Here is a 27,972-nt window from a genome sequence, read left to right on the forward strand (position 1 = left end):
GCTCGAGGCAGTGATTCCTGCCTGTTGCTGGATTTGCAGGGGTTTCAGAGGCTGTCACTGATTCCTGAAGATTTTTCTCCCATGCCAGTTTCTTTAACTGCTTGCAACCTGTCCCGTTCATGCTACAAACCAGAGAGGAGAAGGTTCAATAATTCCATCTATATCTGTTTGCTTTCCATAATAGATTTGAGCTCTTACTCATGTGGCAGTCATGGGCAGAAGTTTGAGCTCTCAGTGGAAAATGCAAACTATTCTTGTGGTTCTGCTGTTCAATGCTCATTTTCTGCTGTCAGGCAAAAAAGAAGTGAGAACTGCATTGTATTTATCAAACTGTGTCCATAACTGAGTTTTGGAGTCACTGCAAATGGCGAAGTGTGAAAACACTGGTCATGTAAGGGCAGCTGCATGGTTTAAATGTGTGGACTAGTGTCCTGTATGTAATGGTGCCTGTGGGAGCACAGCCAGAGAAGAAAGCCTAAGAGGGGTAGGCTTGTATGATCCCTCCCCAGGCTCAGGATCCCCAGGATCCCTTCCTTTTCCAGCTGGTGAGAACTTCCAGAGCATCCTCCTGACCCCATCTAGACCTGCTGTATTTACAACACTCTCTGTCAGGGAGTTCAACATGTCTGCTCTGCTGTCATCATACCACCTACTGGCACCTGCTTGCAGCACAGCTCTCAGTTTATCAGGTGCTTCTTGTTCATGTCTAACCAGGATGCAGGCTGTGGCCCAGTTGTGACTGAAGCTACCACAAACTCCTAGTTATCTCCCAGTAAAATGGGTGGCATTTGAGTAAGTGAATTCCCCTGTGGACTAGTCTGGGCAAAGGAAAGGGCTCTGAGCCCACTTCTCTGTATATTTTTGTTGCATTTCTTCATGACCTCATGAAATAGAGCTGAATTCAACAAATATGTTGTCCCACCAGTGTAATGTTTTCTCTGCCGTACTGGTTTTTCTCCTGCTGCTCAGTCCAGCCCCTTCCTGCTGCAAAGCCAGGAGGAATAAGTCCTTAATTCCCTGGATGCAGGTTTGGTTTTTGTACTGCACTGGAACTGGTGGTGCAATGGCAGTCAAGGGCTGGGGTTGGAGCTGTTTGTAGGAAGTTCCAGATGCTCCGCTGGCTTCCCAGTGTGACGGATCCCCCTGGTGTCACTGTGCTCCCACCCTATACCCTGAGCCTTACTACTGTAAAGAAGATTTTCAGCAGGCATAGGCAAGGTCAATTGTCTTGTTAGGCCTCTGTAATTTTCCACTGAAAACGTGCAGAGAATGATCTCTGCAAAGGTTGTAGTTTCCCACTGTATTTTTAGAGTAAGGTATTTAATCGCAATTATAACAAGTTATAAACATTAGCTTTGTAAACGGTAGTAACCTCTAGACTGATCAATTAGAGCTCAGTATCCAAGGCTGTTACATAAGAAACCTAAGGGTGTAGGGGTACAAAAGGAGCACTGTATCTGAATAAACTCTGGCAACCGCTTGATCACATTGATCGTCTCCGTGTTGTCCGTGACTCCTGTGTCAACAAGTGGTGCCCGAACAGGGACCCTCAGATCGGTAACCTTCGCAGAGCGTTTGAAGTCCGATCAGGAACGAGGGGGTAGGAGCTGGCCGAAATCTGCGCTGCGGAAGTTAGCTAGCTGCAAAGTTGGAATCTTGCCCTGATCAGGTGAGCAGCTGGGCACTTGCTATCCAAACATGAACAGGCGGTAATGGAGCTCCTCCAACATTTTCTCTCTAAGAGAAGACTAGAATACGATAGTGCCACCTTACAAAGGCTGTTAAAATGGTCCTGAGACTGTGGTTTTCTGCTCACTGTGCAGGTAGCGTTTGAAGTTTCTGAATGGGAACGTACAGGACAGACGCTGTGGGACAAGATCAGTAATGGGAACGTACTCGGAGGTGGAAGCCTCGGAATGGAGGCTATGCTAAAAAGATTGTTGCTCTGGAATAAGGAGTTAATTGTGGGAGTCGGCGAAGCTTTTAATCTCGAGACTTGGGAGAAAATTACTAAGGAAGAAGCCTCTGATTTATGGATGTTTTCAGTCCTTCTTAAGGTGAAGGGAGCAACCTTTAAAGAGACAGACTTAAAGTTGAAATGGGTGACGACGCATTACCCAGAGATTGATGAGTCTACCGGATTTGAGATATCTTTGTGGAATAAGGCAGGAGTTAAACTGTGGAATGCAGCCATGAAAGGCAATGACACTGTGAAAGGTTTGTTAGTCATTTGGAGAACTGTTTTAGAGATGTTAAAGTCAAAAAATGAGATCATGGAGACCAGCATGCCTCCCCCTCTTCCCCCCCCCCCCCCCCCCCCCCCCCCCCAACCTCCGCTGGTTGCCACCGCGGCAGCAAAGACTGGGGGACGGGGATGAAGACGATCCTTTTGACCCGGGTCCTATTGACCCCGACAAGGAGCCTGTGCATGTTCATCAGTTTGCTGTTGCTGCTTCTGAGATTCTGATGCCTGATAATGCCGATGCTGATCTGGATAGTCCTTTTGACCTGGAGCCTATTTATCCGGAAAAGAAGCTTGATTTATATCCCCCAGATCCTCCTGATAAATGGGCAGCCATAAAGGGAGAAGCAAAACGGGTGGGGGATGCAGATGTATTGCATGGTTTCCTGTGGTGTGTGTGCTGGTGTGTGTGCTTCCCACCCAAGATGGGAAGGTCTCTCGTATGCTTTTATCGGGGGTATCGGGCAGACTGTAACAGACCGTGAAGTTGGGACCCCGTATACAACTACTTTGATACAGTCTCTCTGTGATACTCATGTACTAGAAGTTGGTAAATATAAGTATGTCCATGTTTCTGTCAACCCTTGGAAACCTTTATAGATATTGCTGGCAACTTCTTCCAACATAGGCTGGCCACCTATGTCGGAATGAGTGTGCATTTTGGTCAGTATAAAAGCCCAAGCTTCCTGCGATGTGAGGGAGGCAGAGCCTCTGTGGGGACGCCCGCTAAGGCTGAGCCTGCCACCTCACACTGCAATGATGCTTCTCGGAGCTATTTTCCTGATAGTCTTCACAAGGTCCTTGTGCCACATTCTGCATGTGGGACCGTGTAGTGGGAGTTATGATTGTCTGGATTTTGTGTTTCAAATATTGTAGTTGTGTGGAGTGTACTTGTGGGATCCCATATGTGTGTGTATGTGTGTGATGAGGGCAGATGGTGTTCTGTATATTTTTTGTTGTCGGGTTCATGTAAAAGTTTTTAACGGGTAGCAGTTTAACATTTTGGGCAAGAAAGGATTAATGCAAAAGCGCGGTTGCTGGCAGATATTTATGGTTGCTGCTGAAGCAGGCCAGCGTTTGTAGCCTCATAAAACAGGGTGAGTGACTTCTAAAAAAAAGTTTGGTACCCATGTTCAGATGAAGCTGCCCTCCAGTTCGGCTCCCAGTGCCCCCTCGGTGGAATGGCCAGGATGGACACTGGAGCCAAGGAGTGGAAAAAAGAAAAGTATTGGGGCAGTTTGTAACTTGGGGGTAAATCCAAGACTTGGAGGATCAGTTCAGTTGAAACGAGAACTGCTAGCAGAAAAAGCTGTAAAGGGTATCTGGATCGCTCAAAAACAAGAAGGGGGATTTGTGGGAATTCTTAAAGAGCCAAGGCCACGTAGTGAGCGATCCCGATACCCTGAGCCTTATTACTGTAAAGTAAGAAGATTCTTGGCAGGCATAAGCAAGGTCAATTGTCTTGTTAGGCCTCTGTAATTTTCCACTGAAAACGTGCAGAGAATGATCTCTGCGAAGGTTGTAGTTTCCCACTGTATTTTTAGAGTAAGGTATTTAATTGCAATTATAACAAGTTATAAACATTAGCTTTGTAAACCGTAGTAACCTCTAGACTAACCAATTAGAGCTTAGTATCCAAGGCTGTTACATAAGAAACCTAAGGGTGTAGGAGTATAAAAGGAGCACTGTATCTGAATAAACTTTGGCAATCGCTTGATCATATTGATTGTCTCTGCGTTGTCTGTGACTCCTGTGTCGACACTCCTTGACCTCCATCACGACACCTTTTGCCTTCTCTCTGCTTGCTTCTTCTCGCACATATTTGGAGCCATCTTCCCTGCTCATTGCAGTGAACGATGGCTCCAGATTGCTTGCTTATGCTCTTTCTCTGCTTATTGCTTGCAGGCACTAAGAGAAAAGCTTTACGCCAAGGAAAACACCATCAACATGCTGCAGGACAAGTGCAGACAGCAGGAAGAGGAGTGCAAGAGGCTGCAGCAAAGACTTGAGCAATTGGAGGAGGAATGCAGGTCATCCAGGCAGCAGCAGCGCCTGCAGGCTCTGACAGAAGCACTCAGAAGGTGAGTGTTTCCTCCTCCTCCTGTGTTCTAGAAGCAATCTGCTTCCAATTCTAAGAGTTCAGCGGTGTTACGGGCAAAGAAATTGCCTGCCCTACCTCGTGTATGCCTGTTTGGCCCTTCAGCATCCCTGTGTCACAGCTTTTCATGCTCTACCATGAATGCTAAGGCAGGACCAGGAGATTCAGCGTGCTGTTGGAATATAAGAGGCCTCCCTCTCGACATGCCAATTCTCTGAGTTCTTGTTCTTTACACACCCTTTGCTAGCCACTGCTTCTCAGTGAATGAAGGCAAAAGCCTGCCTTCCTTCCATCTTCCCTCTTCAGTTACCTTGTGAGGGGAAGAGGAAGTTCTTCCTTACTGTGCTGCCCACAGCTCTATCCTGGCATGATGAAAATGGGATCTGTGACTGTTCAGGCCTCTTCATCCTTCTGACTAAGCCTTGTCTCTGCAGTGACTGTGTCAAACTTAGGAAAATCAAGGAAGACTTACAGCAAAACCTTCTAATAACAGAACAGGCTCAGCTGCTAATGCCTCAGTTAGCTTGAAACTTTGCTTTTACTTAGCCAGTCGAGCTGGTTTCTTTCTAGCCTTGCCATTCTTGTTCACTGCCTTGCCAGTCTCACCATCTCTGTGCTCTGCTGCTTTCTCTCTTTCTCTGCTAACTAAGCCTTGTCTCTGCTGTGACTGTGCCAAGCTTAGGAAAGTCAAGGAGGACCTACAGCAAAATCTAAGAAAGAATCAAGAAGCCTAGCATCTTCCTCAGCATAAGATTGAACTGCAGCTGAAGGAAAAGGTGGAGCAGCAACAGGCACTGGAGAGAGCGCATTGTAACCATGGGCTCCTGTGAGTTTTAAAGCTTTCTCTGGGCAGGGGTGAGCACTGCTGGGCTTAAGGAAGCCCACCATAAAGGAAACAACTTTGGCACACTTATCACGAGTAGCATAGAAAGGTGAAGAGAGCACATGGGCAGGTCTGGCTCCCTACTGACACACAGCACAGCTCCTGGCAAAGAGTGCTGCAGCTCTAATCAGGAAATTCCCACATTCTTTAAGTGTATGTAGAAAGCTGTTGGAAATCATTCCATCTGCCATATCTTGGACATAGCTTGTATCTTGGTTTTAGAAAGGAGAATGTTTCCACAGGAAAAACTTGTTTGTTTTTCCCTTTCTCATAGGCTGAAGGACTTTGCTGCACTTGAAGAAAAACATTCATTACTACAGAGAGAGTTGTTAATTGTGAAGGAGGCACTGGAGAAATCACTCCTTCAGAGGAATCAGCTGATGCAGGACAAGAATGAGCTTATTGTGGCACTGAAGAAGGTAGAGTCACCTTATGGGAGAAGGAGATATGACAGCCAGATCATCACAGGTGCTGTTTCTGGCAGTTGAAGGCAGGGAAAATGTTCTTCTCCTTGGAAAATGGTGGTCAGAGCACACAGGCTCTTTGGGTAGTTGGTCCCCACGTTGTGACTGGGAGAGCTGAACTGGCAGCATGTCAGAGACACCCAGGGGATGCGGAGCTGCTCCTTGAAGGGGAGGATTTTCCTGTCCCAGCCAAACGTCCTACAGAGGATACAAGTCCCAGAGCTCTCTGGGTGGGCATTTGGCTGCTTGGCTCAGTGAAGCTGCATCTGTTGGATTCTGCTGTGGTTTTGTCAAGGAGATGCTTGGTAGTGCTGGAGGTCACAAGGCTTTGGTTACTTCTTCTTGGAAATGTGTTGGTGGCTTGCAGAGCTGTTGTGCACTTCTCTCAGTTGTCCTCTGCTTCTATGGATTCTTTTAACCTGCCTGTCTGCATTGACCTCTGTTTTGGATTTTGATTAGCTGCAAAGAGGTGATTGTGTTGTCCATGAATCTGAGTGGGGCTGCTACTCTCCCGTGTGGCAAAAGAAACAAACCCTGTAGCTCTGAATTCCCACAAGAGCCGACACCCCTCTGAAGGCCCACAAGGGCTGTTTCCTTGCCAAGTTGTTTCCCTCCTTGCATCCAACTGCTTTACACACTGAAGTAAGTGACACTTTGATGTTGTTTTCTTTTCTCGAAGTAGAATTTGTGTGTCATTTCACTTTCTTCAGCGAGCAAAGTTGCTTTTGCTCAACCTTTCTGTGTGTTTGTCCTGAAGGAGCTGTCTGATCCCAGGCAACCCAGTATGGCTTTACCCATGGCTTTCAGCAGGTCCAGAGACCTTTTCCCCTTGAGGGTTCTGGATACTGTTGAGCAGGGCTGGGTAGGCTTGAGCCAGGCCCTAGCACATTGCAGTGATTGATGCATCTCTGGAATTGCAAACAAAAAGGGAGAAAAAGTGCATTGTGGACTGAGCAAATGACAGAATTGAGGCTTTAATGACTCTAGGTGCAGTATGGGGAAAAGGAGCACTAGAAAAAGAAAACCAAGTAGGATGAGTGAAGAGTAACAGCTTGATGTTGGCTTTCAGGTAGTGTTAGATGGCAGTGAGAGCAGAATCAGCATTGCCTCCACTGCCAGTACTGAGTGTCCTGAGTCTAGCTTCACCCTGTCTTCTATGAGCTCCACTGAGGTAGAGTGTGCCTTTAAAGTATGCAAGGAACAACCAGCCAAGAGGCAAGAGGTAACACAGGTGAGAATTTCTGCTTGTTAGGCCACAGGCTCAGCTGCTCATGCTTCAGTTAGCTTCAAACTTTCCCTTTACTTAGCCAGTTGAGCTGGTTTCTTTCCAGCCTCACCATTCCTGTTCACTGCCTTGCCAGTCTCACCAACTCTTGTGTGCTGCTGCTTTCTCTCCTTGATCTCCACCACCTCATCACACCTTTTGCCCTCTCTCTGCTTGCTTCTTCTTGCACCGACACGGAGCCATCTTCCCTGCTCCTTACTGCTTGTTGTATAGATATTGTTTTCTAGATGCAGGATTTGTGTGTTCTTTCACTTTCTTCAGTGAGCAAAGTTGCTTTTGCTCAACCTTACTATGTTTTTGTCCTGAAGGAGCTGTCTGGTCCCAGGCAAGCCAGTATGGCTTTAGCCATCACTTTCACATTAACGATGCCAGTGCCTTTTGCCAGCCCAGGGTATTAGAGCAGTACTCAGCAGAGGCCCTGAAGCTTTCACCCCTCAGTACAGGAGTTCTTTCTCCGCCCACTGCTTCAGAAGTGGCACTGCTGCCTCTGCACACAACTGTATTTTGCTCTGTTTTCAGGTTTCCCACCAGCAAGATTCTGCCAGGCTTGATCGGAAGCAGCTGCTCCAAGAGTGCTCTGGCCAAGTGCACGCTCTGGCCGAGATGTCGAGGGAGAAGGAATCGCTGGTGCACAAGGTGGCTGCCCTAGAGGGGCAACTGGCAGCCTTGGAGCAGGACAGACAAGGCCTTTTCAGAAGAAGTAACCAAAGCCTTGTGACCTCCAGCGCTACCAAGCATCTCCTTGTAGTGTTTGGTAGCTCATCCCCAAAAGAACAAACAAGAGCTAGAAGAGGTTCAGAGAAGGAATGAAAGGAAGCTGGGCCTGGCTGAGTAAGCTGGGAAAGAGAACATGAAGGGTGGCACAGAAAAGGTCTGCAGGATTCCGAGAGGCAGGGAGAGAGCAGGCAGCCCCTGACGGCCACTGGAGCAGGAGTTCAAATCTCATATGAAAACAAAACACATACAAAGGGAAATATTGAACCTTTTTCTCCCTGTTTTACAGCATGAACAGGACAGGCTGCAAGCAATGAAGGCAAAAGCTTTGCAGGAGACTCTCACTTACATGACCAGCATCCCATCAGAGAGGGTGAGAGAAACAGGAACAGACGAGAATTCCAGAAAAGTGGAAAGAAATGCATGAAACTGCTCTCAACCAGGTTATTAATGACATAACAGATCAAAACCCGGAGTCACTACAAAAGTAAAACCAGGAAGCTGGAGACGCCACAGAAATGCTGTTAAGGGCTGTTCGTGAGCATGTGGAACAGACCTTAGAAAACTTAAAAGGAAAGGACAGACTCCTAGCCATCCAAAGGCAACAAACAAGGAGCTATGAGGAGAAAACAGAAGAACAGCTGAATGTCTTGCACAAAGACTTAAAATATGCTAAGGCAGTACTGAAAGAAAAGGATATTGTGATCAAATCTCAGAAGGAAGTGATTGAGACCTTCCAAAACCAAGAACAAGACTCTGAACAGCAGAAGAAAATTCTCCAACAACTTGTGACACTAAAGGAAAAAGATCAAGAAATTGTACCCCTTAGGAAGCAATGCGAGGCATGCAGGGAAAAGGAGGAAAAGCATGGAGCTGAGCAAAAAAACCTGCAAGCAACAAAACGGACTCTGAAAGAGAGAGAAAAGAAGGTAAGGGCTCTGGAGGAGGCTGTCTCAAAGCTTCAACAGCAAAAGGAGGAGGCAACAGTGATGACTGAAGCCATATAGCAAAAATTACAATACATGGAGTCTTCTCTAGGCGCCTGAAAGAGATAATGTCTTTACAATGACATGTACAGGACCTTCAAAAGCAGGAGTTAGCAAGCAAACAGGCCAGGACCCTCGAGCAGGACCTTGAGAAAATGAGACAAAGACTGGAGGAGAACAATTTGGAGGTCCTCAAGCAGACAGAGGAAAGTAATATGTTATGGCTGTATGGTGATCTGCTTGAGAAAGTAGTGAAGAAGAGAGACACAGACAGGTTTCATCAACAGAAGGCACTGTGACTGCTAAAACATCTATAAAGGATTCTAATGATGTTTCCCACCAAGATACAGGAAAATAAATTCCCATCAAACTATGACCTGCTTAGCCAAAAGAGGCCATGACTGCAGCTAGCAGGCTTGCCTGTCTACATAGCTCTGGCCAGAGCCCGTTCACCTGCTAAAATGGTTTCTGTCAAGCCCACAACTAAAAGAACTATGGAGCTTGCTGTTCAAAGGAACTCAAGTCCAAAAGTTGGGGGTGGGTACTTGGCCCTCTCCTGTCTACGCAATCTTAACCAACATGTTGTGGTTAGGACTTGGCATGTGCCAAAAATGGCTGAAATGGGTGTGGATTTCTCCAAGGTGATCTGGAGGAGGACTCCTTGGAAGAGAGTTTGTTGTGTAGGGCTGTGGACCAGGAGGGGAAGAAGGGACTTAGCACCTTCTAACCTTTGTGTGGCACCAGCTCACATAACCTCCTCTCTGAATACCCAGCAGGCTACTGCAGAAGGAGTGCAGCAATCGTGGCTCTTGGAGAAGAAGCTCCTGTCGCAGCAGCTGGAAAACTTGCAGCAAGAAGTTGCAAGGCTGAAACTTACCAACACTGAGCTGAAGAAATTCAGTGCTGAACTCAAGAAGACTCTTGAGGAGGTGAAACAGGGTTTCACTGCCCATGCTAAGCCTCACAGTCTTCTGGAGCACCACACGTCTCCACAGACAGCAGTTTGGGGTCCTTGGCTTGTTCCCTCTCCCACTCTCCCCTTGGACACACCCTTTTGTGTTTTCCTTCTCTTCTGGCACCTTATTTGCCTTCACAAATGCACATTCACTCCAGTACCACCCTTCCTGCCCCGGTGTCCCCATACACACACATTGGACTCTCATGTGTCAGGAAGTGTTTCCTCTTGCTCTTTCTTGTCCATAGTCTACACTGAGTGCTTTTTTGCTGCCAACATTTTCGCCCAAGAGGCCCTTTTGCTCCTTGTTTGGTGGCAGGTTTCTGTGAACCTTTCTCCTATCCAACGTGCAGGTGGAATGTCAATGGAGGAAACTGATGAGGCTCCACTGTGATCAGTCGCTGCCAGGTGCAAATGGATCTTCCTTCTCCAAGCCTCACCGGCACAAGATGCCTGCTTCTAGACAGGTGAGAACAGAGGCTTACTTGGTGGGAGGAGGCTCTGACACATCCTAGGGGAAGCAGCCCCCCAGTATAGACCTACTAGAAGTCGAATACAGGCCTAGTATAAGTCAAATACAGACCATGGTCCTGGTCAAACTGGAGACCAAAGAGAAATCCTTGCGTTTTCTTTACAGGAGGAGTCCTATGAACACTGCAGGCATCAATGACCTGACTATTACTGCAGAAAGCTCTCACTTCTTGAGCAGCTGCAGCACTCCGTGGTTCCTGTCCTGTACCCTTCCCAGAACCATCCTCTTTTACTGCTGTGGGACAGAGGGGTGGGTTTGTTCTCTTGACATTTAGAAGTAGTTTACATATGGGCAGGGACTCCTAACTTTCCTGTTTTGTTTCTTAATAAAAGACATTCTGCAATCGCTCAGTATGGAGAAGCAAGTGGTCTTCCTTCCTGCCCTTTTTATAGAGGGGTGTCTCGCTGGCCAACCTCCAATCCTCTGGGAATCACTGGACCAGGACTGCTGGCAGATGATGGAGAGTGGCTTAGCAAGCTCCTCTGCCAGCTCCTGTGGGCACTCCTGGCCCACAGATTTGTGTACTTCTAAGAGGAGCAGGAGGTCACTAGCCATTTATTCCTACATTATGGGGACTTCAGTCAGCTCTTCATCACTGTCATCTGGCTCAGGGAAGCGAGTATCCTGAGGATGGCTGGTGTGACTGTTAAAGCCTGAGGCAAAGGCAGCATTAACCACCACAGCCTTTCTGCCATCCTCAGTCACTAGGTTTCTCCTAGTATCCAATACAGAATGAAGGTTCTCCTTGGCCCTCCTTTCATTGCTAATGTATTTGTAAAAGTACTTTTTATTAGGTTTTATGGCATTGGCCAGATTCAGTTCCATCTGTGCCTCTCTACTTTTCTCCCTACAGAACCTAGCAACATCCCTGTACTTCTCCTGGGGTGACAGTCACCTCTTCCACAGGGGATAGATTCTCTTCTTCCCTGAGTTCCAGCAACATCTCCCTGTTTAGCAAGGCTGGTCTCTTCCTCACTGGTTGAATTGTGGCACATAAGGACCGCCTGCTCCTGCGCCTTGAGGCTTTCAACCTTGAAGAGCATCCAGCCTTCCTGGACCTCTTTGTCCTTCAGTAATGCTTCTCAAGGTATTCTGCCAGCCAGTGCCCTGAACAGGCCAAGGGTTAGGGTTAGGGTTAGGGTTAGGGAATCCCGCTGGAAGTGTAAGATGGCAGGTTTGGAATTTTCTCCTTGTTTTTAATACAAGACGTTCTGCACTTCCTCAGCTGGGAGAAGCAAGCAGTAGGTAAATATGTGGCTTGGGGAAAGACTGTGCTAGTCTTTTGCTTGCATAAGTAAGCCATTGCGAGCTGCTGCACACTTTAGCCTCTGGAGCTTCCAGGCATTCCCTGTGAGGAAGGAGGGCAATGGAGGCGTTATCAAAATGAGGCGGGGAAAGCGCAGCCGACAGCGATGTAAAGTGCGACAAGAAAGCGGGGTTCTTCCTTCCCTCTCTCCGTCCCTCCCGGCTCCAGCACAAGGCGCACTGCTGCTATCCCGAGGGGATGTGCTTCAGCTCTGGCTGCTCGGATGTTCTCCAAGGGCCGTTAGGAACGAGCCCCGCAGCCCCCAGAGGCGGCGGCGATGGACGGGTGATGGGCAGGAGGGTGTCGCGTGAAAGCCTCGGCCCCGGGCCCTGTCCCGCTGCGGGGACCCGGTGTCTCTCGGGTGCCACTCAGAGGCCCGAGCCCGTTGGCAGCAGAGGGAGCAGCTGAAGAGACGGCAGCGGAGCTCAACCCTCCCCTTCCCTGCCCATCCCCGCCTGCTCCAGGCCGCGGTGCCCATCGGGGCGGAGCCGGGCGGCCCCGGCCCGGAAGGCGGGTTTCTTTCCGGGCCGCGCCATGGAGTCGCTGTGGCGGCTAAAGCGGTTCGATGCTTTCCCCAAGACCCTGGAAGACTTTCGGGTGAAGACGTGTGGCGGCGCGCTGGGTGAGCGGTGGCGGCTGCTGAGCGGCCTGCCCGGGCCGAGGCGGGCGGCAGCGGGCGGCCCGTCGGGTGCGCGGGGGCCGCGTTGGGGCTGACGGTGGTTCTCTCCTCGCCGGCAGTGACTGTGGTCAGCGGGCTCATCATGGTGGTGCTGTTCTTCTCGGAGCTGCAGTACTACCTCACGAAGGAGGTGAGTAGCGGCGGTGGGGGGCGAGCCTCCCGGCGGGGCTGCCCCATGCCCGAGGTGCCCCGGCGTAGAGGCGGCCGTGTGGCTGCCGTTCTCCTCCGCCTCCTGTGGGCCTCCCTGGCAGCAGCTTCACCCGCCGCGGCTCTGCCGGGGGTTTCGCGTCCTCCCTCCCCGAGAGCCGCTGTCGCAGAGTTTGCCTAGTGGCCTTCTCTGATGAGTGTCTCAAAGCCTCTCCCGCTGCTTGCGCTGGCCGCAAAGAGAGCGAGCAGCACCCCCCGTGCCCCCCAGCGCTGAGGTTGCCCAAGGAGGAGCTGTTGTAAGAGTCTGCAGTGGCAAGAGCTTGGTTGGTGCTGGAGGCAGTAGCTCCCGTGTCTCCTAAATCCCACCTCTTAAACATCAGCTCCTGGGCCAGAGCGGTGGAGGGAAGCAGGCCCTTTGATTTGCTGCCAAGTGGAACAGGGCTCTGTGTTTCTCCTTTGCTCCTAGGTTCATCCGGAATTGTACGTGGACAAATCGAGGGGAGATAAACTGAAGATCAATCTCGATGTTATTTTTCCACATATGCCCTGTGCTTGTGAGTCAGACTTCTGAGTACTGGGGATGCTTTTGCTCCTTGCCGGGATGTCCAGTGTGCCTGGTGCTTCAGAGAACTGTGCTGCTGCTTGGGCCATGGGCAGGGAGGAACTGGTGATACCTGTGGTTGCACCGTGTTCCAGCCAGGCTGGGCACTTGAAGCAGTGCTTCCAGTGAGGCAGTGCTATTTGTCTGGGTTATAAATGAGGATAACATGCATAAATCCCCTTTACACTTTTGTATGGTGTTGTAATTATTCACAGAGCTCAGTCATACTTAAAAAGCTGTGGCGGAGTTCACTTGTGATTCAGGATGTAGCTGCAGTGGTGTTGGAAATCTCAAAGTCCTCCTTTGGTAGTTACTTAAGGAGGCAAAACTTTTCTGTCATTTTTGTGCTTCACTTCTGGCTGTAAGCCCTGCTGCTTATTCTCATGTAGTAATTCTTTTGGGCAATGCACTGGGCTTGATGTAGCGTCTGACTTCCTTCTGACCAGCCAAGAGATATTACTGGTTTTGGCTTTGTCACATCTAAAAGGGTGTTAGAAGGCAAGAGAGGCTGGAAGGCTCTGCTGTTTTGTGCAGAGAAGCTATCAGTCTGGCACATCTTGTCCTCCTCGCTGAAAGATTGTCTTTTCACTGGTTGAATGGTTCCTCAGCCTGGCACAAGCCATAACAAATGTGTGGTCATCAACTGCTTTCCTTGCTTGTTGGTTTCAGACCTGAGCATCGATGCCATGGATGTAGCAGGAGAGCAGCAGCTGGATGTAGAGCACAATCTGTTTAAGCAACGTTTGGATAAAGCTGGGAAGCGTGTGACTCCAGAGGCCGAGAGACACGGTGAGATGCTGTTATGCCTTGCTTGGATGGATGTTCTTTTAGTCTTCTTATCACTGTGTGCCTGTTTGGAGAACAGGTGACAGCTGAAGAGCATTTAAATACGTCAAAGTCTTGCAGAATTTGTAGCACACCAATCTATTAAAGTGGCAGATCAGACAAACTCCAGTTGTACTTACTGCTTGTGCAAGGCAAATCTGTGCCTGATCCCTCTGAAATTATGACAAGGACTCGTGGATGCATTTCGGCTGCTGAGTTAATGGTCTTTTACGGTGGGAAGTCCAGCAGCTGTTCTGGCAAACCAGGGCTGTGGTTGTCTTTAAATCGCAGTGGGCTGACAAACAGGATGACCTGGTTGGAGGAGGGATCCTCTCTCCAGTGAAGGCTCCAGTGACTGGACACTTGAGCTTAAACTTAAGTCTAAACTTGCACCTTATTGCACTGTTCATGTTAATGCCCACCTGATAAATGTATTTTAGTTGGTTTATCAGTTAGAAGTTGTAGTATGTGGTCCCTGGTTACAGAAACCTCTCCTCTGTGTTATTTGCGTATTAGGATTCATCTTTGTCCTTCAATACAAAGCAGACACAACAGTGGTCAGGTGTTGCCATCTAACAATAATACTGTCCAAGCATTTCCTTTGCAAACATGAGCTCCTTTTGTGGGAACTAGTGTGGTTCTGTGTAACAACGTAAATTAGTTGATTTGTGTTGCTCAGTTGAGCAGGACAAGAACACAAATGCCCTTTCTAGTCCCACCTCATCACTCTGAATCCTCTTTTGTCTTAGAGCTGGGGAAAGAAGAAGAAAAAGTGTTTGATCCAAATTCTTTGGATGCCGATCGCTGCGAGAGCTGTTATGGGGCAGAGTCAGAGGACATTCGGTAACATCTACACCTTTTTTAACCTTTTAGCACTTGACTTCATGCTGTTATGTTGCATTTGTTTTCTTTTCCAAATGCCTGTGGATGTCTAGGGAATTAAATTGTCTTGAGCGTGTGTTCAGAAAATGGTGAGAATTGTTGTGGCTTTTGTTACGCCTTTGGAAGCTGCACTCTTGCTTGTGAAGAACATGCAGAGTTAGGTTGTCTAATTCATCTACATGCTTGTTTAAGGGCAGTGCAAGCTGCACAGACTTTGCAGTAACACAAATCTTATATCTCAGCAAACTTTATCCTTTCTGGAGTTATTTTGTGTCCAGAGGGGAGAGCCAAGTAAGAAACCTGTTTTTTACTGTGACTGAGGTTTTATCCAGTGTTAGAGAGGTAATGAAAAAAGTTTGCCGTTAACCCTTCTGCCCATTTTGACATTGTTAGCCTAAAAAAGAGAGCAAATGAGGAGTAGAAGCGGACAGGTGCTTTGTTCACATGGGGAAGTGCAAACTGCTGAGAGCTGTGGGACACTGATGTTTTTTTTTAGCACATTTCTTTGTCAAGGAGTGACTTGGCTGTCTCACTGGACAGGCAAAGCCCTCTTCAGATTGCATTAAACCAGCTTGCATCCTCACACCAACATCTCAATACATCAAGAAGCTCAAGATCCTTTAGGAACACTGGGCCCATTTCAAGTTCTGGTCCCTGATGTTTCCTTTATTGCTTCATTGAAGAAGACTCTGCCAAGGATTCAAAGTGATAAAGATGGGAAGATGGTGTTTGTGCTTTTGCAGGTGTTGTAACACTTGTGATGATGTCAGAGAAGCCTACAGGCGGCGAGGCTGGGCCTTCAAGAACCCAGATAGCATAGAGCAATGCAAGAGGGAAGGGTTTAGCCAGAAAATGCAAGAGCAGAAGAACGAGGGCTGCCAAGTGTATGGTTTCCTAGAAGTCAACAAGGTGAGACATGGGTTTTGCTGTGAACCTGCTGCATGATGGTGAGGACTGTGAAAAGGCAAAGTTCCTTTCCTTCTCCAACTTTAGGTGTTCCCAGGCCTGGAATGTAATAACCCTGGGCTCAGCAGGTGCTCATGCCTGTGAATGGGTTCAGTAGGGGAGTCAGGAAGAGTGGTGGGAAAGGGCTAATCCTGTGGTTGGTTGTGTGGGCTAGTGGGAAGCATGCTGGCTAGAGAAGCTTCGCTTTTTCTACTGTCTGGCTAGTGAGTCATGTTGCTGAAGTTCCTGGGAAGGAGAGACAGCTTCTCTGAGGCTGGATGTTCCCAACTCCCCTACTAATCTTAAAACAGAGGTCACTGGTGGATGCTGGAGATAACAGAAACCAACAACCTGCCAGCAGAAGTTTTAGTTTAGTGCTTTATTTTTGCATGAAGCTTCTTATTGTGGCTGTGTACATTGGATCACCATTGCTTACTGTATTAACTGCTTACTCTCTTCACAGTTACTCTCAACCTCTGTTATGTGATACCATTTTGTTTTCCTGCAGCAGCAGTCAGTTCCCTCACAGTAAATTCTTCCTCCTTCTCATTTTTATGTCCACCAAAGTAATTTGCATAAACCAGTTATTTTCAGCATCAGTATGTATTTATATAGATTCAGACCTTTTAGTGAAAGATTATTCTTTCTTGCAGGTAGCTGGAAATTTTCACTTTGCACCAGGAAAGAGTTTCCAGCAGTCTCATGTACATGGTAAAGTATTTTCTTTCCCTTTTTATTGGCCTTTAGCTCCAAGTGTACCTGACCTTTTTCTTTGAATTTCTTTGAGTGCAGAATCATAAACTGATTGGGTTGGAAGGTACCTTAAATATTATCTAATTCCGTCTCCCCTGCCGTGGGGTCACAACATCTTTGCATTGCTCTCCATGCTAGCAAAGGACTGCTTCAGTGGGGTGGATGTTGTTGAATTGTTGTAACAAAGGTTTAGAACCATCATGGACAAATAGAAAAGTGCTTTCTGGAGATGCTGCCACATATGTGGGGAAGAACTTGGAGGAGAATGAGAAACTGCTCTGAAACAGTTTAATTTCTTCCATAAAACTTTGCTGCTCTGCTGTAAACCAGTCTCAAAGAATGTATTCAGTCCAGGACCTGAGTATCACTATCTCTGGAAGGGATATTTTGGAGAATGCCTCAGAAGATAAAGCAGTTCAGAACTTTTAGGGTAAAATTTAAGTTACAAAGGACTCTTCAAGTATACATGTACATACACGCACAGTGTCCAGAATAGCAGTAGCTTATAGAATCATAAAATGATCTGGACTTGAAGAGTCCTTTAAAGGTCATCTAGTCCAGCCCCTCTTGAAAGAAGCTGGGATGTCTTCATGTAGGTCAGGTTGCTCACAGCCCTGTACAGCCTGGCCTTGAATATTTCCAGGGCTGGGGCATCTACCACTGTTCTGGGCAACTTGTACTAGTGTTTCACTGCCCTGATTTCTTTTATCTAGACTGAATCTACCCTCTTCTAGTTTAAAAAGCATTGCCTCTTGTTCTGTAGCTTCAGGCCCTATTAAAAGGTCACACCCTCTGGATGTGACCATCTAACCAGTTCCTCATCCACTGAATAGTCCACACTCTAGATTCATATCTCTCTCCAAGTTAGAGAGAAGGATGTTGTGGGGACTGTAGCAAAGGCTTTACAGTAGTCCAAATAGGCAACATCAGTAGCTCTCCCTTTTTCTGCTGATACAGTCACTCCATTGTAGAAGGTAACTAGGGTGGTCAGGCAGGACTTGCCCTTGGTGAAGCTATGCTGGCTGTCTCAAATCACTTCCCTGTCCTTCATGTGCCTTAACATAGCTTTTATGAAGATCTGATTGATGACTTTCCCAGGCACAGTGGTGAAGCAACTATACAAGCCAATTCCCTCAGGATACTGGGATGCATTTTGTCAGATCCCATAGACAAAATGCAATGTTCAGGTTCCTCAGGTGGTCATGAACATGATCTTCTCTTACAGTGAGAGGGACTTTGCTCCCTTACATCTTTAGCAGGAGCTTGATAGAAAATATTTGTGGTTTAATAGAATGTTTGCAGTTACCTTGATCAGGTTTTTGAAGTGTGACATTACATTTAATGTTTTGAATGCTGAGTGTCAAAAGGACATGCGGTCTTTGGCTGAAGACTGGTTGTAATTTTTTAAGTCCCTTAGTATCTTCTCACTGGTAATCAAGAGCAAGTGACATAAATTCTTTTTTTTTCTGCAGACACTGCAGCCTCTTTCTCTGTTCCTTTCCTGGAGCCCTACTTGTTGTGGAGCTGCTACTATTACACAGGCCTTCTACCCTCATCTGAGCTCTTCTGCCCATCCAATAGTGTGGTACTCAATCCCCATCAGTCAAGGGCACTATTTTGGTGTGGAGGAAATCCAGATCCCCTGGTAGATCACCTGTACATTATTCCTTCCACAGAGGGTGTTTGTGTGAACTCATTCTAACTTCTGACCCAAAGTGGTGTCTGCCAGGGAATAAATAATTTTCATCCCCAAACTGGTTACTGGAGGATGAGACTCTTATTTCATCCTCAGCATTGCTCAGGACTTTTCTTTTTATGCTGGTAAGCTCCTTTAGGCGTTTCATTGTCTTGGTGCTGAAAGATGCAGAGTCTCACCCATTGCTGTGCAGGTAGACAAACTGTTTTCAACTTACATCAAGTCTGTTTTGGAGACCACAAATGTGATGTTCCGTTTGTCACTGCACTGTAATCCACCAGAACTCAAGTCATAGCAGTTGTTTGGAATGCCTAGCCTTTTTCAGGCAGCCATCTGGAGGCTCTGTATTTTTCATACTTCTCCAAACCAAAACCCATGCTACTGTAGAAGCACCACCAGGGGTATAGCATGTGGCAAAGGGAGTTGAAAGTGCTGTGTGAAGAATTCAGAGGGCCAAATGTGAGGAGGCGGAAGTCTATGACAGTTACTGGTTTGTCATGCATGGTATTGAATACACGTGAATTGTCTTCCTAAACAAATAAAAATGGAGGTTACTTCACCTCCTTTGAGCTATGCCATCCAAACATGCACTTCCCCTGCCCTCCATCCTTCCAGGTATTTGCCTTTGTTGGGATATTGCAATGGAATGAGCAACAGCAACCTCATGGTTTGCTGCCTTGTCTGTGCATCAGGTGTGATGAAAGAAGCCCAGGACTGACTGAGGACAAAAACTTGTTACCCAGCTTTGAACTTTGATGTTGTGAATTTGGAGTGCACTTCTGGATAGCTTTGATTGCTCCTAAAATGACCTTTCTGTTATCTTAAGACTGAAAAAGAATCTTAACTATAACCAGCATTGTCCTCTGGCATGCTGCTTTGGTGCTCACTTAACATTTATGGACCTCCCACTGTATTTTTCCTTTTGGTAGTTAATTCCTGCAGTTTTGTTTCTCTGTTACACTATAAATGGTTGCTTGGCCCTGTATCAGTCCTTTGGCTAGCTAGGGAGTCATTTGTCTAGAAAGCACAGCAGCAAAGCTGTTATTCTTCCTCATTTCGGTACACGTTTTAAATGCTGCTCTATCTGAATCGCTGTATCATTTTATTGAAAGGATCTGAATATTTCTCTTTTCTCTCCTACTCTGCTCATTTTTGCAGTGCACGCTGTTGAGAGTAAGTGTTGCTGTATCCTTTGTTTTTTGTCCCCTCTAAAACTTTTACTACAGAGCTAATGTAATTTCAATTATTTGCTGTGCCCATGAATCTCCTTTGAGAGGAGCTATTGCTCTAGGCTGGGAGTTTAGATTTCCTTCAAGCTAAAAGGAGAGGCATCCCAGGTCATCTTCTGTGGTAAATGAGGGCAGCAGGTTGAAGAGGTTGAGAATCTTTGTCTTAATCAATTTGAATATATGAGTATTGGAGATTTAAGTGTTGGCAGATTAATAGTTGCTCTGTGCAGATAGTTTAATTGAGGGGGATGTGGTGGCAAGTGGGAGAGACTTCTGTCTTTTGAAGTCAGATGGGGTAATGATCTCATTGAATCTCATTTGTACAGCAGACTAGAGAATTTCTCCTGGGAATTCATGCTAATCTCAGAATACTTGGTAGGAGGTTTTCCATGTATTTGTTAGCCATTGGATTTTTTTTTAAGGATGATCATTCCAGGCTGAGATGTGGCATTTCAACTCACGAACATCTGGTACAGGACTCAGGCTTTTGAATTTGCTCGCTCCCTCCCCTAGCTGCAATATGTTTTGTTGCTGGTTGCCCCAGTCCCCTCTTCACAATGCATCCTCTTACTGTGAGGTATTTTCCTGGAGAAAATTCATCCCCAGTTTGCACATTGGTTTCTAAGCTCATCTTGGGGCACTGTGTTTGAGTAGCTGTGTATTGAGTTTCTTGCAATCTTCCTGTGTTTATTGACAGAGTTCTGAGTGGCCTTAAGTGCTGTTAACCTGTTTTACAGTTAAAGGACTGCATTTTGGAGTCTGAGGAGGCTTTGTGGTTTTTCAGCTCAGAAATGGGGAAGAACTCTTCAGACAGCAGTTCTTAAAACTTTGCTCCTAAAAGAGTGAAGAAAACTAATTTATACAAAGCCAAACAGACTTCTTGACAAACCTGAGGTGTTTTGCAGGTCTCTTTATTTTGTCTAGCTAGGCACTTACCTGCAGTTACAGGAAGTAAGAAATATGTTTTTGTGTTTCTTCAGGAATAAGAGTCTCCAGTCCTAGCCTACAAGTCTTTTAAGGTCTTCTGTTTATTCTCTAAACAGGCTAAGCCACTGCACTCTTAAGTGCAAACAGTACTTCAGCATGAAGCAGGGTGTTGCAGGTAACCGTTAAGAAAACCAGCACAGCATAATCCCAAGGCCACTTCTCCCTTCTTCCCTTTCCCTGCCCACCATTTCACATCTGTTTTGTATTTTTTGTCAGAGTTTCTTTTTTAAAGCCAAATGAATTCTTTGCTCCAGCTGCAGCTTGGGCACACAAATCACTGTGCTCTAGTGGTAGTGGTTTGCCTGCTTGCCTGAGACAGCAACAGGACTGTCTGAAGCCACCGCAGATCTGAGCTTTGTCACACAGAACCATTGCCTTAATTCAAGTCATTGCAGCCTTAGTTTCTGAGCATTGAATATTTTAACTGTGACATGCAAGGGCCTCTCCCAAATTGTTAGGAGAAGTATCATTCAGGCTTAGCATTTCCTTTCCTAACTGTGTATTTCAGTTCTGCATTTTTCTTCATAACTAAGTATTCTCAGTTTTGCATGCATATCTCTTTGGGTTTAGGAGGGGTTTTATAGGAATAGAAGTAAAGCTTCTGGTGTTTTATTGAAAGATGTTAATGGAAAAAAGATTGAGTTGACAGCATACTCATGTTAAGTGAATGTTTTAAAGGAGAGGTGACTTCCGATCAATTCTTTAGCTTTGTAGCCTCTCTTGTGCTAGGCTGTATATCAGAAGCCCTTCAAAGGAGCAGCACTTGGTGATCTGACTCCATCAGCTCCCAGAATAATAGCCTGTGATTCTGAAGTGTGTTTTCCTTTTCTAAGGTGCAAGGTTAGGTCTCACTTCCTGAGTGTGAATTTACCTGGTAAAATGTGCCATGGCCTCTGGCTACTTTAAGGCCATTGTGTGACTTTGGCTGAATCTGGTAGGAGCAATACTGAAATCAAGTTGTATTTTCACCCTGAGATTGATGCTTTTGGCATTGCATGAAGTCAAATATAAGTAGCCAACCAAAAGATACGTGTTGCCTTCCATTGCCTATATCTTTGCTATATCCCATCTGGGGATGCATGCCACTGCTGGTGTTGTCATACTGCTGTATGCAGGGCAGGCCAGATTCCCCAGGCCCTAACGTTGGTGACAGTCCCCTTGGCCCCACCAATTTGCTTGACAAATTTCCGGTTCAGGCCATCCCCACAAAGACTTTTCCTTTCCCAGTGTGTTCTCTGGGCGGCAGTAACAAGACTGGTAGGCAGAGTGCTGGGAATCACCAAGATGATGATTATTTCCTTAGGGCACTTGCATCTGATGTTAAGGCTCATGCTCTGCTCAGTTGTTAGTTCAGATCTGTTGCGCCTCTGTGTTTTACAGTAGTGAGGAGCTATGTGTGTCAGGTGGTGACTGAGGTAACAGTGCAGTTTTCCTGGCTTGCCCCTGGGATCTTGTTTTTGCCCTAGATTAAGAATACATTAAGGTGAGGACTGAAATACCTAATTTGAAGTAACCCCAAATTAAAGTTCCTTTCCCTCACTGTAGCAGTGGCTAGTCTCTGTCAGGAGGGGAATTGCAGCAGTTTCATCTGTCACATACCCTACTGCAAGCAAGAGAAAAACCCAGGCGATTTTCTTGCTGTTTTAGATCGCGATGGACATGAGAGGAGCTTCCTTATAAGCTAGAATAAGGTAAATAGATCTGCTTGTTACCACAGTGTGAGCTATATTGTTACACTATTTTTCTATTACAGTTCATGATCTGCAGAGCTTCGGACTTGATAACGTAAGTGTTGCCAAGATAGTGTTCTGGTTTTCTTTGTCAGTTTTCCTTTTGGTTTTCCCCCCTTTTGCTCAGCTGAGATCATAGTGTTCTGATCCCGGCCGGATTTGGCTTTATGAGTGTCAGCAGTACCTTGGGAAGGTTTCACACAGGGCTCTGAAGTACGTTCTGGGATATCTGCATGTTGCCTGGCAAGTCTGCTCCCCTCTACCTGAGACTGCCTTGCTCATTAGTTTGTGCTTCCTGACTTTCTAAGGTTGACAGTTTCACAACTGCTTCTGGATCTGTTGGAGTTTATTTTGTACTGGGGGGAAAGCAGGTGATGCCTATGCCCCGAGGCAGCTGACAGCATGCTGTAACTAAGCCAGGGGCAGGCAGAAGAGTGGGTGTGAGAGCCTGCTCTATAGGTGGGTAGGAAGGGCATCTGCATCTGGCGATTTCCAGCAGAAAAAGGAGAAATTCCAATCTTGGAGTCTCCCATGAATAAAAAAGATTAGCAGGTGCTTTGGAATTTACTGTCTGGACACACAGAGTAAGGGAGGACCTGTCTGTTCCAGAGCCATGCTCAGAAAAATACACAAATAATTGATTTTAGGCCCCTTACTTTGTACCTTGGATGCTGTGCAGTTGAGTTATTGGCATTTCCATTTCAGATCAATATGACGCACTATATCAAACATCTCTCCTTTGGAAGGGATTATCCAGGCATTGTGAACCCTCTGGATGGGACGGATGTCACTGCACAGCAAGGTAAAAGCCAGCTGAGAGAAATCTCCTTTTAAATGTCTGTATTAATAAGGAGCAAAGTTCCCAGTCCTTAACAAGAAACTTGACAGTATTGTACAAAATGTGGACTCCACCTTGTGCTCTTTCTGCCTCCATTCATCTGGAACAAATATGCCAATGTGTTTTCTGTGAGCTTTCTGAAAGATCTCTCTTTTCAGTGTTCATGGATGCCCAACAGTAGGTACAGCACATCATTATTAGATGCCTACATCAGTCCTGTTCAGCTGTGGGCAGTAGGAGATAACCAGAGGATGCAGCATAGAGAAAAAAGGCCTAATTGATAGTTGCTGGAGAGGTGTGGTATCTGCCCTGACCTTCATCTACCCAACAGTAACAGCTGAACCGCAGCAGTGAGGTTGAAATATTGCTGATGTTTCTAGATGGCTCCAGTTTGCTGGCTGGAGAAGGAAAGGCAATTCTCTCCTCATGCTGCTTCTGCTTAAACTGTTATCTTGGTTTTTTTACAGAAGCCTTCTCGTGTGCCTTTTCCACTTCATAAACCACTGCAGACACCAGTTATTTGTTTAGATCCACTGAAGTCTACAAAGTCTGTGTTTGCAGGTATTTGGGATGCTGATATATACTGAAATAGGAGAAAGAAGTTGTTTGCTTTAAAGCAGTGGTAGGATTGTTAATCCTCCCTGAATCCATTCCTTTAAATTTTCTACCATAAATTTTAATTCTTAAACCCAAAAGATAATACTTCAAATAGAATACAGGAAAATAAAAAGGTGTCATAATCCTTGATACAGTCATGGTGCTGCAGTTTTTTTGTGGATTAGCAAACTGAGAGAGGACCTGTAGCTGGCTGGTAAAATTCTCTCTGTAGGCTGAAGCTTTCCAGTCCTTGAGGAATTAGGACTAATTAGGAATAATTCCTTGATGATGTTATGACATTAAATATAAAGGTTTTTGTGTGCCAGAATAAAAATTTTCAGGAAGTTGTAGTGGTAAAATGGTAGCAAAGTAACTGGTTTGTAGAAAGTTTTCCATTTAGTCAAGGTGAGAATGTTTGTAGTTTTGCTTTTGGTTGGGACAAGAACGAGAGTCACTTTGCAAAAGAAAAACTCATGTCAGCCAGTAACGTTAATGTCCTTGAAACCCCCCAGGAGCTGTTGTGCAGAAGGATGTTCTGTGACAAGTTGAACAAACCCAGGTTGTGTCTACCTAAGCTGTCAGTTAAGCTTTCCAGCTCTTCCATGGTTTTAACTGTGTCTCTCTGTCTTTGCTTATAGCTTCCATGATGTTTCAGTATTTTGTCAAAGTGGTTCCCACAGTGTATATGAAAGTAGATGGTGAAGTAAGTACCTTTTTCCCTATTGTTTTGGCAAGCAACACAGTCTGCTTGACTTTCTTCATACCACCACCCTTGCAAGAATAAGTGTCTGGGGTGTAATATTACCTGTAATGTCACAGCAGTGATGAAGCAGATTTCAGCCTTCTCAATCCCACCTAGTTCAAAATGATCATGTATTTTCATCATGTTTCCTCATGAATCCCATAATGTATACTTGAGAGAATTCAAAGCAGTAAGGAAGTCCTAAAAATGTTCTTTGGGGAATAATCCAAGATCAGCTTATCTCCAACTTAAAAACTCCTTTAGCTTTCAAAAGAAGATGGGTAGATTTTTCCAGCCCTGCTTTCAGTAAATGTCCTCCTTTTGGAACAGGTAGGATAAAAACATTACTGATGAGATACCAGGGTGAGGTGAAGATCCCAGGAACAGAAACTGTGTCCTTCTGCAGCTCTGGCACTCTCCTGACTTTCTGTACTATTTCCTCACTCTTGAGTACATACGGATTTCTCACCACAGTGTAGCCTCTTGAAACATGCTTAGGTGGACTGTGTCTTGGTATAGGATGATTTGTTCTTGGGTTGAGGTCGAGAGGGGCAACTTGTGCCATTACCTGCCAGCAGAGACTAAAACAGTCCAGTCTGGGGACACATGCATCACTTGTCCTTTGGCTAACTGCGGCTTTAATGACTAGCCTGTAGTAATAGACTTGATCCTGATGGTGCTGTTTGAGACCCTTTGTAACCACTTGTCAAGGCCCCCACAAGTGAGTGGGCAGGGCTACATTGATATGGTTCACCTAACACATGATTTGGTAGCCTAATAGTAGACTTTTGTGTCCCCTGTTAACTGAACAATGTTTGCTGTGTTTGCTTCCTGCTAGGTGGTAAGGACTAACCAGTTTTCTGTTACACGGCATGAGAAAATAGCCAATGGGCTATTAGGAGACCAGGGCCTGCCTGGCGTATTTGTGCTCTATGAGCTTTCACCCATGATGGTGAAGCTGACGGAGAAACACAGGTAAGAGACATCTATTTAATTCATTCTCCATTGATTTCGTCTTTTTGCATAGCTTAAAACTCCACCCTTGCTTAGACATGACCATGCAAATGTGTGAAAGCCACCCGAGCCCCTTCCCAGTCAGTGGAGAGGAAGAGGCACTCTCAAATGTCCTTCTCCATGTGAGCAGCTGGAAGGGATAGGGGACTTTCTGATAGTACCTGAAGTGTTTTAATCCAGTATCTAGATGAAGAAGGAAATTGGGGCAGTGAGAAGTCTGATACAGTGGTTCCTGGATCAGACTGATTTCCTCAAAGTCTTTTTTTCAGTCTGAAGACTCGATTTATATAGCATACCCATCTTACCAGCACCAACAGCTCCAACCTGGTTACTTAGTCTATGTTTGCTATAGCTGTTCTACGTGTTGTGGTCAGTGTGGAACCTTTCTTTCCTTCACGTCCTCCGTTAATCACAGGCATGTAGTTACAGGAGAATGGAAGGTGTTTTAGCTATTCGATCTTTTAGGATCGTAATAAGAGACAGCCAATGACTGTACCTTAAAGTATATTAAGAGATGCTTAGTGATTTAGTTTTGAGTTACAGAAGTCTGCTGTGGATTCTGTCTGGGTAGGAATGGATGAAATCTTAGGGATTAAAAGGCTTATAAATTCAGTACTTGCCTCCAAGTGTTAGTGTTGTGCTCATTAGGGCACAGTGGTCTAATGCTGCCTGGTGCCACTCAGTAAAAGTATCAGTGATAAACGCCATTCTGTAGGAAATAGGGGGTATTTGTTAAATCTGTTAATTGTTCTCTATTAATATCTATATAACGCATACTTATAAAGTGCTTATAAAGTACATAAAGTGCTATGATGAACATTATTATAATTATGAATTAGTTTTTATAAGCTCATTGTTACTTATTTGACAGTATCTGAACTCCTGCTGGTTGTTCAAATTGTTTTCCTCATTCTAGGTCCTTTACACACTTTCTCACGGGAGTTTGTGCCATCGTTGGAGGCATATTTACAGGTAGGAGCTCAGGTTCCTGTCCTGTGAAAGCCACCTCAATCAATGCAGGTGCAGGGGACCCATTCTGAGCTTTTCTGTGCTCCCAAACAAGCCCTGAATTAATAGTCTCCTTCAGTCCTGGAGAGATTTTGGGAAAATACTGCAGAAAGAACTAAAGGCATCAATTTATTTTGCTTTGTGTCCTTGGTGAGTAAACATTGTGGTTTCTGGTAAAGGGCATCCATCAAGGGCAGTGTCAGGTAGAGCAGCTTACTGTTCAGGTTACTGTGAAATGAGAAATGGGAACCATACCCTTGACAAGGAGGGTCAGGGCAATGATACTCCATAAAGCTCAGCATCAGCTTCCTCTCCAAGCTATTCTCACTCATCAGTAAACACACATGACTTGGCCTGTCTCATTTTTACCTCTGTGAGAGAGATCTGTTTTTGGAGAAGCATGATCACCTCTGTCCTGCCAGCTGGATCTTGTCTGTCCTCATGAGATGAGCACCTTATTCTGAGCAGCAGCAGCTGTTTTCTGTCTGGAGGATCTGGAATTCCTTTCCACTGACAGAAGGGTTTGTGTTTGATTTCTGCGGTAGTTGTTCTCTCTTTGAGGGTTGTCTGGCTTGATCCTTTTTTTTTTCCTTTTAGTTGCAGGACTCATTGACTCCTTGATCTATCACTCAGCACGTGCCATCCAGAAGAAAATTGAACTTGGGAAGACAACATAAATAAGCAATGACCCCACGGAAAAACCTCTAAGGAGAACTAAACAGGTTTTTTGAAAACACAAGTGATCTGAGTGCACAGGAGAAGAGGCTTTGAATTTCCAGATGGCCCTGACCACACTTAGGTTCCTGTCCCATCATTCTTTGTTTGGCATTAATAGGTAGATGGAACTGCTTGAACCTTGCTGCTATAGAGATAGCCATCTTGATCTGGCTGTGCAGACCCTACTGTAAAACCCCTTTTGTGTCAGTCCACATTCATTCAGTTCCACCTCCCTCCCTGAAACAGATGCTGCATTCTGTTTGCCTCCAGGAATAATGTACTGTATTGTCATGAGACCTGGAATGGATTAAAGTTGACACCAAGTAAGTTTTCTGGCAACACCATCTAGCTTTTAAGCTTTCTTAGAAATGTGTCTGAGTGCTGATGCTGTATGCCGGACCTCTGTGCCAATGTGCTGTATTCCTTCTAGCTGTCCTGGGGCAACGTAGTGAGACATAGCACTTGGGATGTCCTTACTGTACTGTGGGGCATTGCAGTTGCTCCAGGTTGCTCTTAGGAAAGATGCAAGTTGATGTTTCAGCAAAAAAAACAGCTGGAGTTTTAATTGATTTTTAACTCTGATTGTGTTTTTCACTTCCCCTCTGCTTATATTTTGAAATAAAGCCCATTCTCTGTGTTTTGGTAAAGCATTTGGAAGAATAATTGATTTGAACTAATGCTGGTACTATTTGAAATTTTAATTTAAAAACACACTTGTGGCAAAGTCTGTAGCTATCATGGTGGTTGGGGTTTTTGTCTTTTTAATGACTTAATGTGAGTAAAGTGCTTGGTATGTGAAGTTACAGTGGGATAAATTTGAAAATAATGTGGAAAAATGAAATATTGTGGATTCCTGTCTCATTTTGAGGCAAACCAGAAATCCCAACTTTGGTATTAACCTGGTCCAGGCAGTTGGTCCCACAGTGCACACTGTGGTGGGCTCAGGATCAGATAATGCAAAGTAAAAGCTATTCTATAATTAATTTGAAAGTAGTTTTTGTTTTATATTTGAAACAAGAATATTTAATAAATCCATGGGGTCAGGATTATATAATATTATTACAGTGTGAGGAAGGGGAAATGAGGAACAAAAAGTGACCTGCACAGCTTCGGTCCC

The 27,972-nt window shown here is 45.7% G+C and overlaps 2 protein-coding genes across 6 annotated transcripts; both read left to right on the forward strand.

The window, feature by feature from the left end:
• The first annotated feature begins 3,960 nt into the window (after positions 1 to 3,960).
• Positions 3,961 to 10,504, forward strand: LOC115946263 (centrosome-associated protein CEP250-like). Of its 5 annotated transcripts, XR_004550103.1 has the most exons (6): positions 4,337 to 5,166; positions 5,498 to 6,329; positions 6,757 to 6,918; positions 7,976 to 8,615; positions 9,446 to 10,094; positions 10,265 to 10,504. XR_004550103.1 is itself a non-coding variant. In XM_034067158.1 (3 exons), the coding sequence occupies exons 1-3, from the start codon at positions 4,190 to 4,192 to the stop codon at positions 7,780 to 7,782; spliced, it is 570 nt and encodes a 189-aa protein (XP_033923049.1). In that variant the 5' UTR covers positions 3,961 to 4,189; the 3' UTR covers positions 7,783 to 7,948. The 5 variants fall into 5 exon arrangements, 1 of the variants encoding a protein (XP_033923049.1); XR_004550104.1 differs by lacking the exon at positions 6,757 to 6,918; XR_004550105.1 differs by lacking the exon at positions 6,757 to 6,918 and having other exon boundaries at positions 5,498 to 5,642.
• Positions 10,505 to 11,932: 1,428 nt separating this feature from the next.
• ERGIC3 (ERGIC and golgi 3) lies at positions 11,933 to 27,502 on the forward strand. Its single transcript, XM_005147530.4, has 13 exons — positions 11,933 to 12,087; positions 12,204 to 12,274; positions 12,758 to 12,845; positions 13,562 to 13,681; positions 14,467 to 14,560; positions 15,343 to 15,508; positions 16,198 to 16,255; positions 21,963 to 21,994; positions 22,645 to 22,741; positions 24,013 to 24,077; positions 24,955 to 25,091; positions 26,047 to 26,102; positions 26,736 to 27,502. Exons 1-13 carry the CDS (start codon positions 12,000 to 12,002, stop codon positions 26,813 to 26,815), a joined length of 1,152 nt encoding a protein of 383 aa, XP_005147587.1. The 5' UTR covers positions 11,933 to 11,999; the 3' UTR covers positions 26,816 to 27,502.
• The last annotated feature ends 470 nt before the right edge of the window (positions 27,503 to 27,972 follow it).

Source organism: Melopsittacus undulatus, chromosome 10, assembly GCF_012275295.1.
Source record: "Melopsittacus undulatus isolate bMelUnd1 chromosome 10, bMelUnd1.mat.Z, whole genome shotgun sequence".
Taxonomy (NCBI): Eukaryota; Metazoa; Chordata; class Aves; order Psittaciformes; family Psittaculidae; genus Melopsittacus; species Melopsittacus undulatus.